The sequence below is a fragment of the Cariama cristata genome, unplaced genomic scaffold, assembly GCF_000690535.1.
Source record: "Cariama cristata isolate BGI_N322 unplaced genomic scaffold, ASM69053v1 scaffold36419, whole genome shotgun sequence".
Classification (NCBI taxonomy): Eukaryota; Metazoa; Chordata; class Aves; order Cariamiformes; family Cariamidae; genus Cariama; species Cariama cristata.
Genome location: NW_009635924.1, coordinates 4,730 through 24,838, shown reverse-complemented (window position 1 = coordinate 24,838; position 20,109 = coordinate 4,730). Strand labels below are relative to the sequence as shown.

The window sequence follows — 20,109 nt, the reverse complement described above, 5'->3', positions numbered from 1 at the left end:
AACCCCCCCCCCGCCCAATATGTCAGGATATCCCTGGCAATGGGTGCCAGAAAGCCTAATTAGGAGTGTCCTAATCAAGGTAAAAGAACATACCACTACCACAAAGTGAAATGGTATTGACTGTAGACAGTTATGATGCTTGAGCCAAACCAATAAACACTGTTAGAAGTCTATTGCTTTACAGCTTCCACCTGAAATTCATTTGTCTACAAAATGCTGTAAAAATACAAACCTCTTTCCACTGAGGTATAAGAAGCACTATAATGATGATGGTTTTCTCAAATGTCATAATCATTATGTACAGAGTACATTGGCCTACCCAAGCACTGCACTGCAGTGGGTCACCTGCAAGAAAGAAGAAAGGTTCAATACATGCATAGGGTTGATTTTACTTCACAGTAAACATTTTAGAAAAGTAGTATTAGAAGAGGCAGGGCAGCTATATCCTCTTTAAGTGCCTTCTCCGATTTTTTTAGTGCTGCTCCTTCCCCTCCTTCAGCCTCACCCCAACTTTCAAAAGTATCAGTTAGAAACTGAATATAACAGGACTTTATCTGATTCAGCCGTACCTGGTTATACACTCACTGTTCTACACAATCTGATGAAAGCAAGACAGATATAGTTGCATTACATTTGTTTCTCATCAAATTGTTATTTTTTGACCCTCTGTCATGAAGTATTAAGTTTCTTAATAGGGAAAACTTCAGGGAAACATAACTGGGGAAAAACATATTTCCCTTCAGTCTAAGTAGAAACGTGATGATTTCTGCCATTCTTCCTTGGCTACCTTAAACATATTTTTCCCCTCTACAAAGTTAGTTACCATAACTAACCAATCACAATTAAAGCAACAGGTGCAAGAGGTGCTATGAAAAATTTAATTGAACAAAAAATTAAGATCACATTTTAGTTTCCATCTGAAAGGGCTTGAAATTCTGCTGCACCCCATTGTGGCTGAATGAAAACCTGAGTGCATTAAGTTATCTGCCAGGACAGAATGAAGACCACAAATATTTGAACATGAAAACTTCTGTAGACTATTATACTCTATAAAAGCAAGGCGGGGGGGAGGAGGAAAAAAAAAGTGAAAAAGAGGATCGGTACGCCTAACAAGCTTTGCAAGTGAGCTTAAAGCAGCACTTCACTGGAAACCAAAAGGAAGCTTTGGAGGCAGGTGGTAGCTCTTTAGTCTTCACGATAGTCTTCTGCAACATCTTCAAAGACAGCTTAAAACTTTCAGCCTGGGGATGAATAATGGGCAATGGAAATTCAGATGCCTTTATGTATTTGTAATGCATAATGGATAATTGTTACTTCCTTTTCTGGAACATTTCTGAAAGGCATTCAGTATTAATACTTGGTAAGAGTCTTCATACTTACTGTTTGCTGCCTAAATGCTATGATGATAAACTGATAAATCAGACTGGAGTCCAAAATAAAGAAATCTTCCCAGACAAGTTTTACAGTAAGAGCTAGTGATCAACACTCAATAGTCCAAGAGGAAAATGGTTAAAATGCTCAAGTTTTACAATTATAGACTGCAGTTTATGTCTTCTGTTGTAAAAAAAAGTTAGAAAATTTGAAAAGGGAAACACCGGTAATTCAAAGTTAAGCAACCGTGATTCTTCTGAGGATACAAGGCCTGAATTAAATTTGAGAATTAAATTTTAGCAATTAATTTCTATACTCCATGTTTTTACTGGCATTCTCTAGTTTTCTTTGTTAACTAGCAAATGTGAAAAAAAAAATAATCTCGCTTTACCTACAGACTTACCATTGAAACTTTACCAGTTTATTCTAAGTTCTTTTCCAATCTGTATTTAATTCCTAAAAGCAAAGACAGCTATAGCAATTTTGCACCCATTCCAATTCAGTCAGATGAGATTTTTTATGTCCAAAAATTGTGAAACTGTGTATTAAGAATGTTGTGCATTATCATCAATGCCCGTTTTGTTCCATGATGTTATTGCGGGGAGGGGCGCTGGTTTTTTGGGGGTTTTTTTTTGGTACATGACTGAAATTAGAAGTTGTGTATACTGAATTCTACTTGAGGATTTTTGTGTGCTCTACTACATCTACAAAATTATCTCTCAGCTCTCCCTCTCCCGCGGGAGAACAGGGATGCCGTCTACTTTGACTTTACCAAGTCTTTTGATAGCGTCCCAATAGCATCCTTGTAGAAAAGTTGGGGAGACATAGACTGGATGGGTGGACTTACAATTCTGACATAAAAGAAAAAAGTTTTCACAATGAGAGTGGTTAAGTACTGGAGTACGTTGTTCAGAGAGGTTCTTAAATCTCAAACCATGGATAAATTAAACACTGGACTGGATCACACCCTGAACAACCCGCTTTAGCTTTGAAGTTAACCCTGCTTAGAGCAAGAGGTTGGATTATATGATCTCTGGAGACCCTTTCCAACCAAGTTTTTTTTACGATTTTACAAACTATGGCATTCAAGAGAAAATGTAGACGTTAGTAACATCACCACATCCAGGAAGTGTTCCCAAGAATATTTGGGACATTTGTACATTCAAAGATTCAGCACACAAACTCAAATTAGAACTTTGAAGTTAATGGTGAAGCCATAAACCTCTAATTTAATTTCTATAGTCTCTGACAGTCTCTCTTGAATTCTGATTTTATACCTGTCATGTATATATTACACGTCTAGAATAAACTAGCAAATCAGTAGAAATCTTGCTACTGCAAGAAAAGTGCATTAAGTGTGAAACTGAAAAATTTTGAATCCTCAGCAGTGCCAAATGTAGAATCATTTTTTGGTATACTACTTTCATCATCCACTTTCTAGAAGCATGTTTATAGACAGCTTTTGAACAAAATACCTGTGATTCCTCTATCTTGTAACTTTCCTCTGTTCTTCAAATCCTGAGAAATTTTCTTAAGAAAATGCCAACTCACAGAAGTACTCAAAAATAAATTTTAAAAAGTTTTAAAGTAAGTGCTATCTGGATTATAGCCCTATATTGCTATAATGAAGTTGCTCAGCAAGTTGCAAACAAAGAGCTAGAGGGAAAAGATGCATTAAATACAATTTCTAAGCTTTGCCATCTGAGAAGCAAAGACAAGCAAAGAGACCACAGCACGATTTAGTTGCCAATAGAGTTCATTGTGACCAAGAGGGATTTAGTCACCTGTTTTCTACTCGCAGCAGCTAAAGTAGCCTAAGTCAAGAAAGGAAGGAGAACGCTGGGAACATTCTTTTCAGTACAGATCATGACTGCTTTTCTCCTCTTTATTTATTCAAATATATTAACTGATTCTGCACTTCTATTAAAATCCAGCTGCTGATGTAATGAATCTGAAAATACAAAACTGGAAATATGAAGACAAATCTAACAAACTTAAAAATTCTGACATAAAAAAAAGCCCTTGAGGGAGCGTCATGCTACTTTGTTCACAAATCAGTGTGCAGTGCTGTTTTCCTCTGCAAACAGCAACCATTTATGAATGCTGATATTTTGGTATCCATTCTTTCCTTGAGGCATTTATGCTTAAAAACTATCCTCCATATAAAGAAGGGGCTTTTAAAACCAGCAGGACACTGCTATTTTTGTGACAGCTTCAAGTAATGAATCACCAGGGATCAAGTAATAGAGCTAAGAAGGGAAATGAGCTCACAGTGAGAATTAACTTGAGACAAATGATTATTTAGGCTCCAGAAACACAAACAACATCGCTCAATCACAAGAGACTTGTTTTGGTTTTTTTTTGGGGGGTGGGGTGGGGGCAGCCTCTTGTTTTTTTTTTTTCCCCACACTTGCAAACAAACTGAAATAGCACTGATCTCCAAGCTGCAGACTTGTCTTTACTACTTCAGGTTAAATACCACAAGTTTCTGATACCTTTCAATGAGCAGGCATCTCACCACCCATGTATGCTAAACATCCATATTTAACTTCAAAATACTAAGTCTAAACACATTTGTGACCCCACAGGACTGCATTTTAGTCCCCTCTTCTGCCCTACTTAATTATTTGAAATAATCTTATGGAAAATAAGACATGAGTTTTCTGGAGGCCAAAGTAAAAAAAATTCTAAATAAAATGGTGATTTGAAGGTTTTCATTTCAGAAACAACAGTAGTACTTAACAGAAGAGGGCAGCAAACAATCCAATGCAACTTGTCCTTTTTAGATAGGTTTCTTACATAGGGTCTAACCTTACTGCACAGCCATTACTAATAACTTTCCATCTGCTATTTAGTTCTCTGTATACCAGAAACCTCTCCCACATGATCAATGGAAGCACAGATTTACAGTATGCTTTTTAATAGTTCTTAAGATAGTTTGATTAAAAAAAAAGCCACACTAAGGTCAGGACAGCACATTAATGAAGACACAGAAAAGAAAGTTAGTCACTAATAAAATGATCTAACATTGGAAAGGACAACTAAGTAAAGAGGACATATATAATTTCGAACATTGTTTATGCACACACACAAAGATGAAATACTTGACAAACAAATTTAGGCATTTCAGATCTCCTAACTCAAAATGACAATAATGGATCAGCCGCAGACCACCTCCACAGCACGTTTGAAGTTAATTTGTTGATTTTAAGAGCTTGCTTACTGCAGTCACAGATGCCTCATAACTAACTAAAATAAAACCAGGTTCATTTTGGAAGTCAGTAAGAGACACAAATTTCAGGAGAGTGAATATACTCCCCACATCTTCCCATCCACACAGACCGCTCATTGTTAAAAGGACATTAAAATGGGAGAGGAGAACAGATTACACAAGAAAAAACAGAATGCTCTTAAGAAGAAATAAATTCTAGTATTTGACATGATTACAAGTACCTACTTATATTTGTAACAGATACACCAAGTTTTTTGTGCTCTGAATGGAAAACCAACTTTATACGGGCTTAAAGCTGTTCAAATATCTTTAGATGGCTTCAAGCCAAATCAACAATCAGAAAGTGGGACTTTGGTCAAAAGGTCTCAAAGCTCAGTCAGAAGGTGTAGCTCAGCAATGTCTCAGCTCTCTCCTTGCCCTTTTCCCTTCCCTGGGCATTGGTGCTCACCTAATCCCTTGGAGATCCAAGTCTGGGGACTGATCTGGAGAAACTATTTACTTTTCTGCATATGGTGAATTTTCTGATGGTTTAGCTCTCTGAATCAGTTCCCTGAAAAGTCAGACGCGCAGCAGTCCAAGGAAAAGAGCGGAAATATTGGACTGTGGCATGTGGGAAAAAAGCAGATAACCAGGATTGTGGCAGTGCCAATTTAAACAGCTTAAATGGTCATAAGCTGTACCCTAAAAGATACACACTATATCTACATAAATCTAACAAAAAATGCCCTAATGGTATATGCAGTTATTTCCTCCTAAGATAGATGCTTATTATCATCTCTATTTCAAACCCCTGACATTAACGCAAATAGCAATTAATGCTATTTGATTTAATTGCAAACTTCCCAAGCTTTTAAAGTACTTTAACTTGCAAAGGCCTTTATTTATTTATTCTTAACTCTGTCAGCCACTTAGGATCATTAAAACAAAGAAACATACAAAACCAAAAGACCTACCAATAATAATTATGAAACTGCTGTGAAAGCTTTTACTTTGTTAGGCAAACATTATTTTAGCTTTTTTTTCCCCTCAAACCATAGATTTTTTGGTTGTTTTTCTCTCTGATGAAGAGCCATAGCTCTCTTATAAGGCAACCTCTCTTCCCATTCCTATCTCAAGGAGCTTCAAATGTAATTTTTAGCATCTATTCAGAACTTCCATTCCCAACAAGCCAGACTAAGCAATTTGAAAAAAACCAGGTTGAACAGAATTAGGTGTTGATGTTGACTATGTATGATACTCAACTGCAACTGCAAATACACAGTTTCTGCACATCAGTAGACTTCTGTGGCTAACATAATGGAAGACAAAACGCACAATTTCACATGAAAGTGATTTCACTAGCCTATCCTTTAGCCTGTACGAAAGACACATGCACTTTTCATCAACAATACAAGCCCTACATGCAGGAGTTCCAGTCATCACTACTTGAGGACAAGCACAGGCCATCTTGCCATTCTCTTCATGGAAGGTATGTAGTTGTTTAAAGAGGGTAGGCAGAACTCTTAGCCTGTATCTTCAGACAATGGCATGTGGTTCAGTGAAAGCTTTAATAGGAAATGACCTTCCAGCTATCATTTACTTCGAAGTCTTTCAGAGTAAATTTATCATACTGTTATTTTTTCCATGAGATTAGCCAATATCGTAATTTGTCCAATCACTCCTAAAAAAATAAATATTCAAGCAGTTGTTCCAAACTCATTAAATGCTTAGAGACTTGTTGAGCTTTCTAACACAGTAGGTGTGTGCCAAGATACAGAACTTAAAAGAACCCTTGTGACAAGTGAAATATTAAAATGACCACTGTTATTATTCTATAATGATTTTAAGATGCGTTAAAACCACTAGCTGAAATATTTTGAGATTCTATCTTGAAAATAATTTCAGTGCAAGAACAGAAACATTTACCATATTCACCAAAGCGAAGGGACTCCCACTGCTGCCACTCCACAATGCTGCTGACTGCACGTATACCAATGTAGATTAACAGCATTCCTAATGTGGCATCTAACAAGAAGTTGATAAGGTACCTAAAAGGAAAAATGTAAAAGAAAACAAGGAGCAAGGGTCTGTTTTCTACAAGTTCAGTGTATTTTAACACCATGATTGATAAAAGGTCTGTATATATGTTGAGAAGCCAGTGTATTGAGAATAATAATTTATCCACTCCTGTAATTACATAGTCAGCCAAAAATTTAAATAGTTTTAGAAGAGTCTCAATATTTTGTTTCTGTTCTTAGAGTTAAGCTCCAACTTCTATTTTCATGAACTCTGGTGTGCATGTGCACATAAACTCCAATATTCATTTTATTCCTTTAAATTAAAACCAGATTTCCTTTTTACCATTGCTCAGTTCCTTCTGCATGGAAAACCTATATTTCAATAAAACCAAAGGAATAAAAGGAAAAGGAACAAAAAGAGAAGTTATCTTAAAGACACCTCAAGGAATTTGAAGGTAAAAAACCTAACCCAAAACTCTTTAATTCTGAAGGGGAAAGACACCACAACTAGACAGTTTTTCTTGCTGAAGGAAGGCCCCTCCCAGCCTCAACAAGGAGCAATGTGCAGTGGAATACCATGCGTAGAAGGTACAGCCACTGTCTAGGCCAAATTTCAACTTAGTATTAGGAAGAAAAGTAATTTACTTTCTTACACTTCAGTTCTTGTCCAATAAACACTTGAAATAATCAGGAACAAGCCTTTCCAGAAAGGACAAAACAAAACACCACAAAAAAACCCAAAACAAACCACCCTTCAAATGAACACACAACTGCTGCACTAATAATTTCATTGTTTCATGATGAGCTTCTGGGATCTCACCTATGCTTCAAGAAACTAGAGATTACTATGGGTTTCAAATTAATTCTTAGGTTCATAAATGGCGCAGCTGAAATTCAGAGCATCTTGTAAGTCAGTTTGGTTTATTTACTATCACCGACTTTAGCTGAACAAAACAGTAGCTGAGAAAGGGCCAGCTATAAGACACATAGTAAATCTCTGTTACAAAGATTCTTATTTGGTAATTCCAAATACTTAAGGTAAACTCTAGACTTATCTATAAGGGACTTATCTGCAGGGATAAGAATAGCGAATCAGAGACCTGTGGGCTTCTGCTGGCTGTGAAGACAAACTCATGTGGACAAAGTTGTATCAGAAAGTGAAAAACAAAGACAGAATATGTGCATTCAAAACAGTAAAGGAGGAGCTGTTCTGATCCTCAAAACCCCATTCAAGAGCAGTTCAAATAAAAAAAATGAAGCGGATATACCTTGCTTCAGCCAAGATCTACCCATAAACTTTCTAAAAAAGCTTTTTTCTAACAGTTGTGTGTCAACTCAGAGTTTTAATGAACTTAATATTAGACAAACATTGTAATCAAAGTTTAGTGCTTGGCAGAGGAAACTCGGCAATTGCAAGTCTACACAAGTCATTTTAAGGCCACAAGGGGCTGCTGTAAGTCTATAGCAGGAAGGTAGCCATCAGGAGCAGGGAAAAGAGATGTGCCAACACCTATTTCACATCAAATTATGGCTCACAGCGCGGGTCAAGTATGCCTGATATTCCCAAGCACAGCAGGCTCACTACACGTAGGCAACATGGTCATTCTGTGATGCACTGCATCAGCCCTGCTCACATGTTAACCGGTGCACTAGCACAAACAACAAGTTGCTGCCACTATCAGATAAATGGATTTGGCTGAGAGTTGAGCAGTAAAAGGCTGGGGTTCATACAAATGTCCCGGCATACCGCATACAACCAGCTGAGTACCCTGCACTACAGAATAGTGCTGCTTGCTTTTTCTATTTAGAATTCTTCAAACAACAACCCATCTGTCGCGGTGTTTTAACAGATGTTTCATCAGCTTTGATATTATCACACACCTGCTTGAATTACAGCACTACATTCCCAAACTAACAAACTGCAACTTCCAATTGTAGTTCTTTCCAAGTTTTGAACCACTATGTTTCTAAAGCTACATTCTCTGGTTTTGTTCTGAAAATAGCCCATAAACTACAAAACAGGAAAGAACAGAAAACTATCCGTGTTTGAATTTGCTGAGTAAAATTATTATTATTAAAGTCACAGACAGAAATTGCTTTTACTCACTAATTTTGACCCACTTGCACACTTAGATACATTTTTCCCAAGAAGGGAAAAGTGGCTTTGGTTAATACTACATGCTATTTTTTTCTGCTAAGAAGGACCTGCACCTTTGTCTGAGAAGTTACACAGCTCTACATTGTAATTTTTGTTATCCTGAGAACAGTGAATAACAGTTCTTTACCTCACCCTCTTACTTGTTTTGTGTCATGTTACACTTACATGAAAAGTTGTATTTGAAAATAAAGTTACATAGACTATATTAAAACATGTAAGAGAGAACTCAAGTCTTAGTAAGCCTTTTATTCTGAAAACTCAGTACACAGCACAAAGTTATTTTTAATTTTAAAATACTGTAATAAACCATTGAGCTTTACGTTTAAACACTGACAATTTTAGACATGCTTTGGTTAGCTTACTTGATTATATATTTTAACATATAAAAATGGAATGAAAGCAATTTACACCTGCCAGTTTTTAAATTTATCAGGAAATTCTTAAATCAATAAGCAAGGAAAATCCTACAATGATGCCTGGTTTTATTGAAAATGTCATAATTATAACTTAAACTTTACAGTTAGTGTGGTAACATAAATGCATTTTCCCTACCGAAATGCTTTGTGGTGGGAAGACAACAGCAGTGTTTTACTTGCACATTTATATCACGTAGGAACACAAAAGAAACCAAGGAAGAATAAGGGAAATAAAACAGGCTTGTGAAGCAATACAAGCATATTCCTTGAGCTGTGTAGCTCCTTTGTTTACCAAAGGACAACTGAGCAGATGCCATTCATTCAAGGAACTGGATTGGTTTTAAAGGGCAAATTACTAGGCTTTTAAAAGTAATTTCACAGCTTCTATTACCAGGAATGTGTAAGCTTCTTTGAGCATAAACTCTATCAAGAACAAACCCAAATAATTACCATTTGCTTCAGGAGCTCCTGTAAAGACCCTGATGGGGTCTTAGTCATAAAATCTTCAGGTTTAATATACTATAGTGAAATGCTTATCTACTTAGTCACACTGCTCCAAGCGTGACATTGCAAAATTAATTTTTTATACTAACTGCCTGGGTACCAAGCAAGATTTCCTGCTTTTAACAAAATGAAAATAATACTGCAGTAGCTAATGTAGGTTTTAGAAGAAAATACAAGCATGAATGATTTTTGCTAAATATCCCTGAAAGCAACCTGACTTCACATTAAAGCCTTGCTGCAGTGAACAGTGCAGATGGAGGTCAGTGTACACAATTTTATATTAATTTCCTTTGGTCCCTTCCACCTCCCTCAGTAGATAGCCTCATACTACACCATGCATCCTAAGTCCTCATTCATTAACTGGAGAGGGAGAAGGAGTAAGACTTTACCCTCAGTCTAAAATATCTACATACAGCCCAGAAAAAGCTTTCCCGGGTCGTGCCAGCCATGAACTAAAAGAGCAGAACTCTGATCCTTGATTAACTAAGCTTAAACCACAGGTTTTTGAAAGTGATTGATTTTTATCATGAGAATTGGTTTCTCAGCTCTATCTTGCATTATCATCCATGTACACCAAACTCAACTGCAGAACTTCCATAAAGACCAATTACTCTGAAATTAAACACTCACAGTGAACAAGGGTCTTCTTCTGTAAGGTCTGATAAATAGACATTTGCAAAGTGGATGAACAACATCCCTATGGCTTGCTTGGAAGTATCTAAAAACCTGTATAGAGTAAAAACAGTTTTTAAGACACACAAAACTGTTTACAATACAGTCAGACATTGCAAATTTATTTTAATTAAAATTCATATCTCAATTATTAATTTTTTCTTCAAATGAGAACACCAGAATGATAAAGTGTCATAGTACTTAGCTTATTTAACAATGTTCCATTTTAAATTCTGCCACTTTTTTTTTTCTTTAATATTGCTAACAAACCAAAGCATACTAACTTGAAACCTTACCACTGTAAATTTAAAGTCTAGGGATATCCTCTTGGTATCATATCCATTATCCAAGAGCTAATCCTCACTAAACCTAGCTAAATCCTTAATAACCTCCTGTAAACAATTAGTATCCCAGCCTCGCTAGGTATTTCAGTTCTTCTATGTTTATGCGTTTTTAGCAACTTTATGGCACAGAAAAATAAAATCCTTATCATGTGCTTTTTGGTGAACAACTTAATAGCTGGCTAATGAGTCCTTTACCTATAGTATTTTGCTAAAAAGTCAACATATTTTTCACCTGAAAGTATGAAGTGGTCTCACTGAATTTTTATCTGTAGTACATCAGCTTAGACCACACTGCAAAAGAATTACAGCCTTGAAAGCATTATCTCCAAAGTAGATGACAGAGTTGGTGAAAAAATAGTTAGCTACTTACAGGGAAAATAGAAAAAAAACCACTTAGGTACTGTTTCAGTATTGACTCCAGCCCTTACCATTCTTTTATCATCATCCTTTGCACAAACCCCAAAACATCCAGTGAATATTTTATTAAATGTTAAACACAGGAGTTGTGTCAAAAGTGTTCTGTAGGCAAGAGTGTGTTCTTTATACAGACCAATAGCCATTTTGCCTGCTGTTTCCATGTCTAAAAAGATCCAAAGGCCCCAACAGATCCAAACAACATTTTATACCTGAATTCATCTCCCATCTATAACTTTGTCTTAAACTTTATTCTCTTGCATTCATTGCACAACTTAGAAAGCAGAGTGCTGGAGATGAGACAGGAAGCCATTGAGTTACTTATCTAATCAGTACATCATACTATAAATAACAATACTCAAGTTCCAGAATAAGATTCTTTGCTTAAAAATTAAAGGCTATCACTGTGCTTCTCAGAATTTCAGGCTGAGGGTGACTGTAGTACACAAAGATTTTGTATTTATTTTTTCAATAAAATAAAGGTCAGGATTAGTTTTGAAAAGTAGCATTGTACGAGATGAATTTAAACCACTGAAGTCTCCAACAACTGGAATGATAGTTTAACATTTACATCAGTCTCAAAACTACTACAGGTTATGTTGGCATTGCTACAATCCAACAACTTTAAAAAAGTATTAAAAACAAATATACTTCTTATACCTTTTATTATTTTATGGTTTATGTATTTGGATCTTTTACCATATAGTTTTCTATCTTATATGTAGTAGGATAGCTACAGAACATGGAATTCTGTTTAAGCCCAGCTGAAAGCTTCTTGTAAGCTTATGTAAGTTTGTAGATGTTCAGATGCATCTTAGGGCAACTGTAAGTTTCCATCTTCAGGAGGAAGCACAACTTGAACCTTTATGTCTAAACGCACATCTTTGTAGAGGCTCCTGGAAGTGTTTAGTAAGAAAGAACAAGCAGGGCAACACACAGAAAATAACTTTTTGTTGACGCATGTATTTTGGTAACTTTTTTTGTTCCTGTCAGTCACCAATTTTGTGTCATCACTTTTTTTTTTTTTAAATCATCATATACAAATAATCATCCCTTCAATTTTTAAAACACACAAGAAAAAATTTAAGAATAAAGCATGCAGAAACATACCATATCCTCCAGGGACGTCTTTCATGCTTTGGTTCTCTGAAGCGTTTTACTAAGAAAAAAAAAAAAATAAAAATTTTGAAGACAATCAGCAACTCCCAAAGCGACAAAAATATAGAAAAGTGAAAGCAAATCATCTTGCTGAAACGTTACATTCTTTGATAAATTAGATCTTACACAACTGCATTTTACTTTGTCAGTCTCTAAGGATACATTTTTAAAGAAACTGGCTCCCTTCTGCCACCTTCCAGTTCCTACAGATCCATCGTCTTACTGCCAATATACCTCACATGAAAAAATAATATATTACCAACCACCATTTCATTGGCCTTAGCTTTTATGACTGCCCATCCAGAAAATTTAATTTCCGATAGGAAAGTATGTATTAGAAAAAGCTGTTTCTTTTGCTCACTGGAGACCAAAAGTCAAATTGGAAAGTATTCTCGCAATATAAGTGGCAATCTATAATATCAGAAATAAATCAAGTGAATTTATAACAGGACAAATATATCACCTGACAAAGCATATTTATTTTATGGATGACAAATAAGACTTTTGTGGGCAAACCGAATTACAAAAGGAAAGCAGGACAGATTTTTTCAGTCAGAGAACACCTTGACAAAAAGAAGGCTGATATATGTTAACATATTAAAAACTCAAAAAAAATTCCAGTATTAAAATTAATGACAACTTTAAAAAGGCAAAAAAAATAGATAAATTTGACTATTTCAATCTTGATACAGTTTATAAAGCAAATTGTTCGGGTATCTGACAGAAAGCTCCTCTGCACACCCACAAAAGAGGAGGAACCCGAATCACAGTAGCCCTGCCCGGCTACTCCCAGGAGCCATCAGCCCATCCCAGGTCCATCCCCACAAGCCCAGAGGAGCAGAAGCGCAAAGGCAGATGGGGGAACACAAATCACAGACTTAGAAAAAGGGATGGCTGTCCCAGGACAGCCTCAGCCCCACCAACCTGGGGTGACACCCATCCTGGGGAGCCAGCTCCAGAGTACCTTTGGGAGGGAGGTGGTCAGCGCATCAGGGTATGGGACAGGTGTGGGATGCAAGGGAAGAGGGCTTTGGGATTGCACAAGACTTACTACGGGTTGTTTAGGGTGAGGAACCAAAGGCAGGGAAAGGGACGGATCTAGTTGAGTCATGGTGGAACAAGTGTGGGAAGACACAGGGATAAGGGGATAAAAACAGTCGCTCATACATACACAGTGGCTGGTCCATACACTTGTACTGTCTGAGCTGCACTTTGTCTTATCTTCTTAGGAAATTCCATTTCTAACTCTTCCTGGGCAAGAAAACCTTTTTCCCTACTGGAAACACAGGCTCAGCCCTGCCACAGGTTGGACCTGGGGCAGTCTTGCCTCTGCCAGATCTGGCCTAATGCTGCAACATAGATTTATTTTCCATTATAGCTACAAGATACTAATTCCTTATATATCCTGAAGACAGACCAAAGATAACAGGGTAACGGAAAACCTTTCTACTAAGGATGGGTTTTATTTATGGGCTTTACTTCCTTATTCTGTCCACGGTTCCGTGTCACTCATGAGTCCCTTCAACATAAGTCTTGAAAAATAATTATTTAGGCTCTTATTTCAGAAATTATCTCTTAACAAAAAGAAATGAAATTTTAAGCCTCAATTGCCTTCCTCCCCTTCAACTTGTAGAGATTCTGTCTTAAAAGGCACAAACCATAGCGGGCGTAGGTCAGGCAAAACATCAATAGGCATTTTAACCTGCTTCTCCAGATATTAGTGATTAAATTAATTTTCAAATAGGATGCTGTATGTAAGTTATGCTTACCTAGCTTACAAGCCTTTAAAATACATTTTGGTTTATGAACCTGTCACAACTTTTTCAAACGTAAGGCAATTTTCCCCAAAGCTAACCATCCTCGTACAATACAGCATTAATATAATTACCCAAATGCCTTTAAATAAATAAATAAAAAGGTGGAGGGGCATTTGCAGGGAGCACCAAGCTAACAACTTGCCATTTTACTGTCATTGCTTCTGGCAGCAGAGAGAGCAACTGTGTTTCACCTCCATATAAGACAACGATTAGAATTTTAAAAGTGACAACAGGAAAAGATCGTACATCTACACCAACGATAAAGTTGTAATAGCAACATTTGCCAGCAGTTTTCTCTGTGAATAGCATGCCATAAATATAAAACTTCTGTTAAAAATAAGCAATACCCAGCTAAGTTAACCATTTGCTGTTTATGATAAGTCCTCCCCAGTCACACTATGGATTACTTTAATTGGTGTTCCTTTTCCACACAAAGGGAAGTCACAAAGAATCTCAAAACAAACGCAAGAAATGGAAGTTTCAACCTACTGTGGAGTTTGTGCAAGATGCTTTTCTGCAGACAAAATGGAAATTAAACTGGTAAGATTTGCATACTTCTCGGGGGGGAATTCCAGGCTTAGGCTTTTGTCTATTATTACTACGAAGAAGTTGTATAAGCCTGTGGATTCATTTCTTTCTCTCAAGTATTCACAGAAAAATAATTTTGGAAGAAGATACTCAAAACCAATTCAACTAACACCATTTCAAATTTTACCCATACCGAGAAAAAGATGTCAGAAGGTCCATGTTTCTCTGGCCAGTTCTGAAAACATAACATTTCATTTGAGTTAACATTAAACAGGAACGTTAACTTTGAAAGCCTCTACAGATGTCTTTCGGAAATGTATTAAATTGCTGATCACACCACAAACTTCTGTCCCGCAGAAATTAAATGAGACGATCTGTTTAAATGCTTTAGGAGTTGCTACCCAATGAATATGTACCTGTACACTTCAAAGCCCAGTAGATCCATATAAAAGAGGGCTGTTTTCTCAGCCTAGTTTCTCACAGCTCTGTGTCTGTGAACATCAGGTACTTTTGACATACACAGATATTGCCAGGTATTTTCCTACATACCCCTGATGCAGATCTGGGTTACACTGCCTACCCAGCACAATATACTACCACATCAGAGTGGTTCAAGTTGAGAGCTATTAAACTTCTCCCCCAGCAAGAGAGTGTGTTTTCTGTATGGCTGTAAACAGCTGGGCCCTGCCCTGTAAGTAGATGGAGCAAAAAAACCAACAGGCTATAGATAACCATACTGGTAAGCTCAGGGTCCATAGCACGTTTGCTATTAAGAAATTAATTTTTTAACCAAAAGCCATCACATTTTTTTCAAATAACGATTCTGTAAATGTTTTAAGCATCTATTGAATTGGTGAGGGGAAAGCAATTCTTCCACTTTCCCTCCCCCAAAATACGTCCTGATTGTAAATGCTCTCAGCCCCACTCACAGCTTCTCTTGGCAATCTGCATTGTCTCAGCGTAAACTCAGAGACGTGCACTGGTGCGTGTGTCAGCTGACAGATGGATCTCAATCTGCCAACTTCTCACTGTGAGGAGGTGGTACCACTCCATATGCTTCAATTCTGAGCGTTATACTCGCACTAGCAAGAATTCACCATATTTAATATTAACTAATAATGTTCAGAATTTCATGCTGAATTATAAATGAAGAAAGAAGTGTTGCTTGTTTATTCATTCAATGCCAGAATTTTTCAGGAAAGGAAATAAAAGCACTTCTGCCAACAAGCATGTGAGCTGCCAGATGGACAGATAATAGATAAACATATAAGGCAGAGTATCTCTAATGCAAAATTCAAGTTCCTTAAATTGTCTTCCCGTTTCATTGAAATTCTAGGAATAATTAATGCCAGAGTACTGTGGAAGGGTTTCTAACTGTTACTTTAACACAGGAGTTCTGCAATCAGTATTCCAGAAAACTGAAGACTCACAGGGAAGAATAAAGGCCATATATAAGAACAGAGACAAGAAACAAGGTAAAATCTCTCCAAAGTGCCAATATGAAAAGCAACACTTGAATCTCTACTTGGAATTCAGCCTTTCCTCCTCTCCCTCCTTCACCTCCTCAGAAAGTCCCACAGGAAGTATTTGCCTGATGTGAAGTAACTTCAACTCACATTTAAGAACTCCCAAGTGCCCAGATGGCCGCTCTTGTAGCAGCACAAAACTGGCCCAACTCAAAACGTTTGAAATGTTTCTACATATCACGTACTATCCCATTTCTTAAGACACACGTTCTGGCAGTTCACAATAAGAATCTTTCTGATCCCAGTAAAGATCTAAGAAGATTTATCTAGCTCATTAATTTGAAATTAAAAAAAAAAAAAAGAATATTCAACAAGTTTGACGTCCTCTGCAGCTGTACTACAATAACACTGCTCTTCTGAGGAGAGAATTGGGAATTTCACCTGTATTTCCAGTGCTTCTCACAACTTTTTCAAGAACAGGTCAAAGACAAAGCATGTGACAAAATGTTTCGTTTCATAAACCTCCTACACATTTCTGTCATCAGACCTCAGCAAAGTGACAGCTGAGCTAGCCAAACAGAATAAAACCAACAGGAGGAAAGGTTAGCGCGTGGGCAGTTTCGGCAAGGACAGAATCAGACCCTTCTCACAGGTGCACAGGCAATAGGCACAAGGAAACAGCCGCAAGTTGCAGCCAGGGAAATTCCAGTACAATAGAAGTAAGAAATTTCCAGTGAGAGCAATTAAACTCTGCAACAAATTACCCAGAGAGCGTGCAGTGACTTCAGTCTCACAGACCTTGAAAATTCACCTTGACGATGCTCCAAGCAAGGGAACATAGGCTAGCCCTGCTCTGAGGAAGAGGTGGGAGCAGGTGATACTTGGGGTCCCTTCCAACAAAAATTGGTCTGTAAATCTAAAAATCATCTTTCTGTGATATGATGCTTAAAAGTTCTAAGATTTGAGCGCATTGCCAAAGGACCAAAGTATGGCTAACTAAAAACCACACACACGCACACATATATATGTATGCACAGAATTTAACCGTGAGAAATCTGCTGCAGTTTGAGCTTCCATACCGTGTTATATCATGAGAGCGCTAAGTCTCCTCCAGCAGGCTGGCTTTGCTAGGCTTCCTGAATAACATGTTGCAACAAGATAGATCCTCCAACACAGCCCGCATAGCGCAAGACTATTGTGATTTGAAGGGTTACTTTGACATTAATTGATGTAATTTCCAACATTCAAGACACGTATCGAAGTTTCCAGTAGAACACTGTTTTACTAACTATGTATGGAGTAACGGCTGAAGAGTTAAACAAAGCATTAGCACACAACTCGGAATCTGATGCAGAATTTCAGATGGCTACTCTCAGACAACAGAACTATTTTCAGAACATTTGATTATAAGGAGAACATACGCATCATAAATGTGATCTTGCAAATTCTAACCTTGTAAAAGCCTTGCAAAATCAATGACATATAGAGGTCAGATTTCAATTATTTAAAGTTCTATTCAGGAAGATTGTAAAAAATGTTGTTCTGCTTGCTAATATCAATGCTTTTCTCACAGCAGCGGAACAGGTGTCTGTTATGAATATGTACATGCACACTAATAATTCCTGAAAATTCACACCACCATGGAATGACTACTGTCAGTGAATTTTATGTTACCCGTGATCTTTATCACACATTTGAACTTACCTCCCTTTCCCATTAAGCAAAGCTTTTAAGAGGCTTGTCTTGCAGTTTTACTTTATCCTCCCCATTATTTTCTTGGTAGCAAAGAGGGAATAAGAAATTACAGACTTCTCCAAAATAGAATTTTTCTTTCTTAAAATAGCTTTACAAGAAACAACATGCCTAATGAGAATGGGCTAAAATGGTGCCTTACAAATAGGTATACAAGTGTATAAGCCACATACCACTTGATTGCCAAATGCTTTTGTGACACTTATGAGTTTGGCATCTTCCTATATTCATAGTTTAAAAAAAAAAAAAAGGAACATGGTAGGGTCTGAGGTGTGTTTCTTTTAAAGAGAGAAAATAAATGGGATTGCAAAAAAGACCAAAAGAAGAAGTGTTTCTGTCTTGCTGCTCGTTTCTCCAGACAAAAAAGAAAATGCATTATGCTCTTAGTAACTCAATTTTTGCCCTACTGCAATTCTTCCTTCTCTTCCTATGCCCCATTAACTACAACTGAGATGCTCAATTACAAGATACCCTGAAAGTCTGCTGCTTATTTCGCTACATAAGAAACCCAAAATTCTTCATTATATTTTTACTTAACAACCTAGACTTGTCAGCACTCTTGGACACCAATTATACTACAGCACAAATTATACCAGACTATAGCAACTGATTTCCAGCTACATCCAGTGACATAGGTCTATTGGAGAAAGATAGCAGGAACCATGGTTTTTCTTCATGATGAAAAAAGTTATGGAATAACTCACTCAAAGGAAAATTTTGTTCTAATCCATGTTAAAGACTGACAGACTATAAGAAGTGCGTAAGCTCACTAGCTTTACTCCCCTGCAAAAAGGATTTTTAAAGCTTCTGTAAGACAGAAAACAGTATTGGCCATGCAAGTCCTCAACCTCTTTTCTTAATTTCATTGTCCTTGGCCTCAATGGTTCTGTAGAGATACATACATGTGTAATTAAAAACTCATCCATTAAAGATGGTCACCCAGAGAGAAACTTCACAGAAATGTTGGACACAATAAAGTTTAATGACCCAGCCAGTTAGTTATTCAGGGACATCATAAGACTAATGATTCAGTATCTGAACAGTCATGCGGTACCTGCAAAATTGCAGATCTTACCCCAGTTTCTTCATTCTAATGGCAGCAGTTAGAATAAACTACAGTTTTTAGGCATCAAAAGCTTTGTGATAGTTAAATGGGTCTGACTGGCACCCTTGTTAGAGCAGAGAACAAGGGACTTTGTTTTACTGCAAAGTTGAATATGCTAGTGCTGAGCATCAGTCGAGCCCAGCTCTCACGACTATGGTTCTTTTGTCTCAACACAGGTGACATAAGAAGATTGAAAATGGTGTGCCAACAAGGGATTTCACATAATCCAATGGGCAGCATATCAAATGAGCAGCAGTGCTTGCTGGATAAAAACTGGAGAAAAAAAACAGTGGAAGTTACCTCTGTAAAAACATTCACTTCCCACCTGCTTCCACACCCAGCTAAGCGCCTGTCTGTAAATTTTGTCGCTACAAAGGTTTTGTGATAGCTAAGGGAACAGTCATCACAAAGTGAAGGTTCCCTTCACAGCACAGGGGAGGAGAGGATAAATCATTACCAGAAAAAAAAAAAAAATGCTACCTGAGCTTTGGAATAAAACAGACTATGTTGCTTCTTCAGGAAAGGCAGCCAAATGCATTACCTTAGGTTGGTGAGCTTTTTATTCCTAACACGTACATATTTTAAGCTAAAAAAAAAATCCAAATGCTTAGCTTGTGAAGATTGGCTGGAGGACATACAAATAAGTCATATTACCTGTCGCATACAACTCAGTCTAAGACAATTTCACCAAGGTTGATCTCATGCATCCTGGTAGCATGTGATAGTGTAGTTCTGACACAAGCATTAACTTGGCTGTCAATAAAGGAAACAAATGTCTTAGTACAGCATGCAGCCCAGACACACCATGTCAACAGCCATTATAGCACTCCCCCCCCCCCTTTTTTTTAAAAAAAAAAAAAGGTAAAGATTACTTTTAAAATAGCTAAACTAACTTAGAATCATAGAATAGTTTGGGTTGGAAGGGACCTTTAAAGGCTGTCTAGTTCCAACCCCCTGCAATGAGCAGGGTCATCTTCAACTCGATCAGGTTGCTCAACGCCCTGTCCAACCTGACCTCGAATGTTTCCAGGGACGGGGCATCTACCACCTCTCTGGGCAACCTGTGCCAGTGTTCCACTACCCTCATTATAAAAATTTTTTTCCGTATATCTAGTCTAAATCTACCCTCTTTTCATTTAAAACCATTACCCCTTGTCCTATTGCAACAGGCCCTG

The 20,109-nt window shown here is 37.3% G+C and overlaps 1 protein-coding gene across 1 annotated transcript in view; it reads right to left on the bottom strand.

Annotated features, from left to right (window-relative positions):
- LOC104167454 (transmembrane protein 110) overlaps positions 1–12,267 on the bottom strand; it is a gene marked incomplete at its 5' end in the record, with an annotated part of 15,089 nt that extends 2,822 nt beyond the window's left edge. The window contains 4 exons of the mRNA XM_009707708.1: positions 233–345; positions 6,509–6,630; positions 10,309–10,404; positions 12,219–12,267. Of these exons, the coding sequence (XP_009706010.1) occupies positions 233–345; positions 6,509–6,630; positions 10,309–10,404; positions 12,219–12,267 (380 nt within the window). The remainder of the gene's footprint in view (positions 1–232; positions 346–6,508; positions 6,631–10,308; positions 10,405–12,218) is intronic.
- Between the last annotated feature and the right edge of the window lie 7,842 nt (positions 12,268–20,109).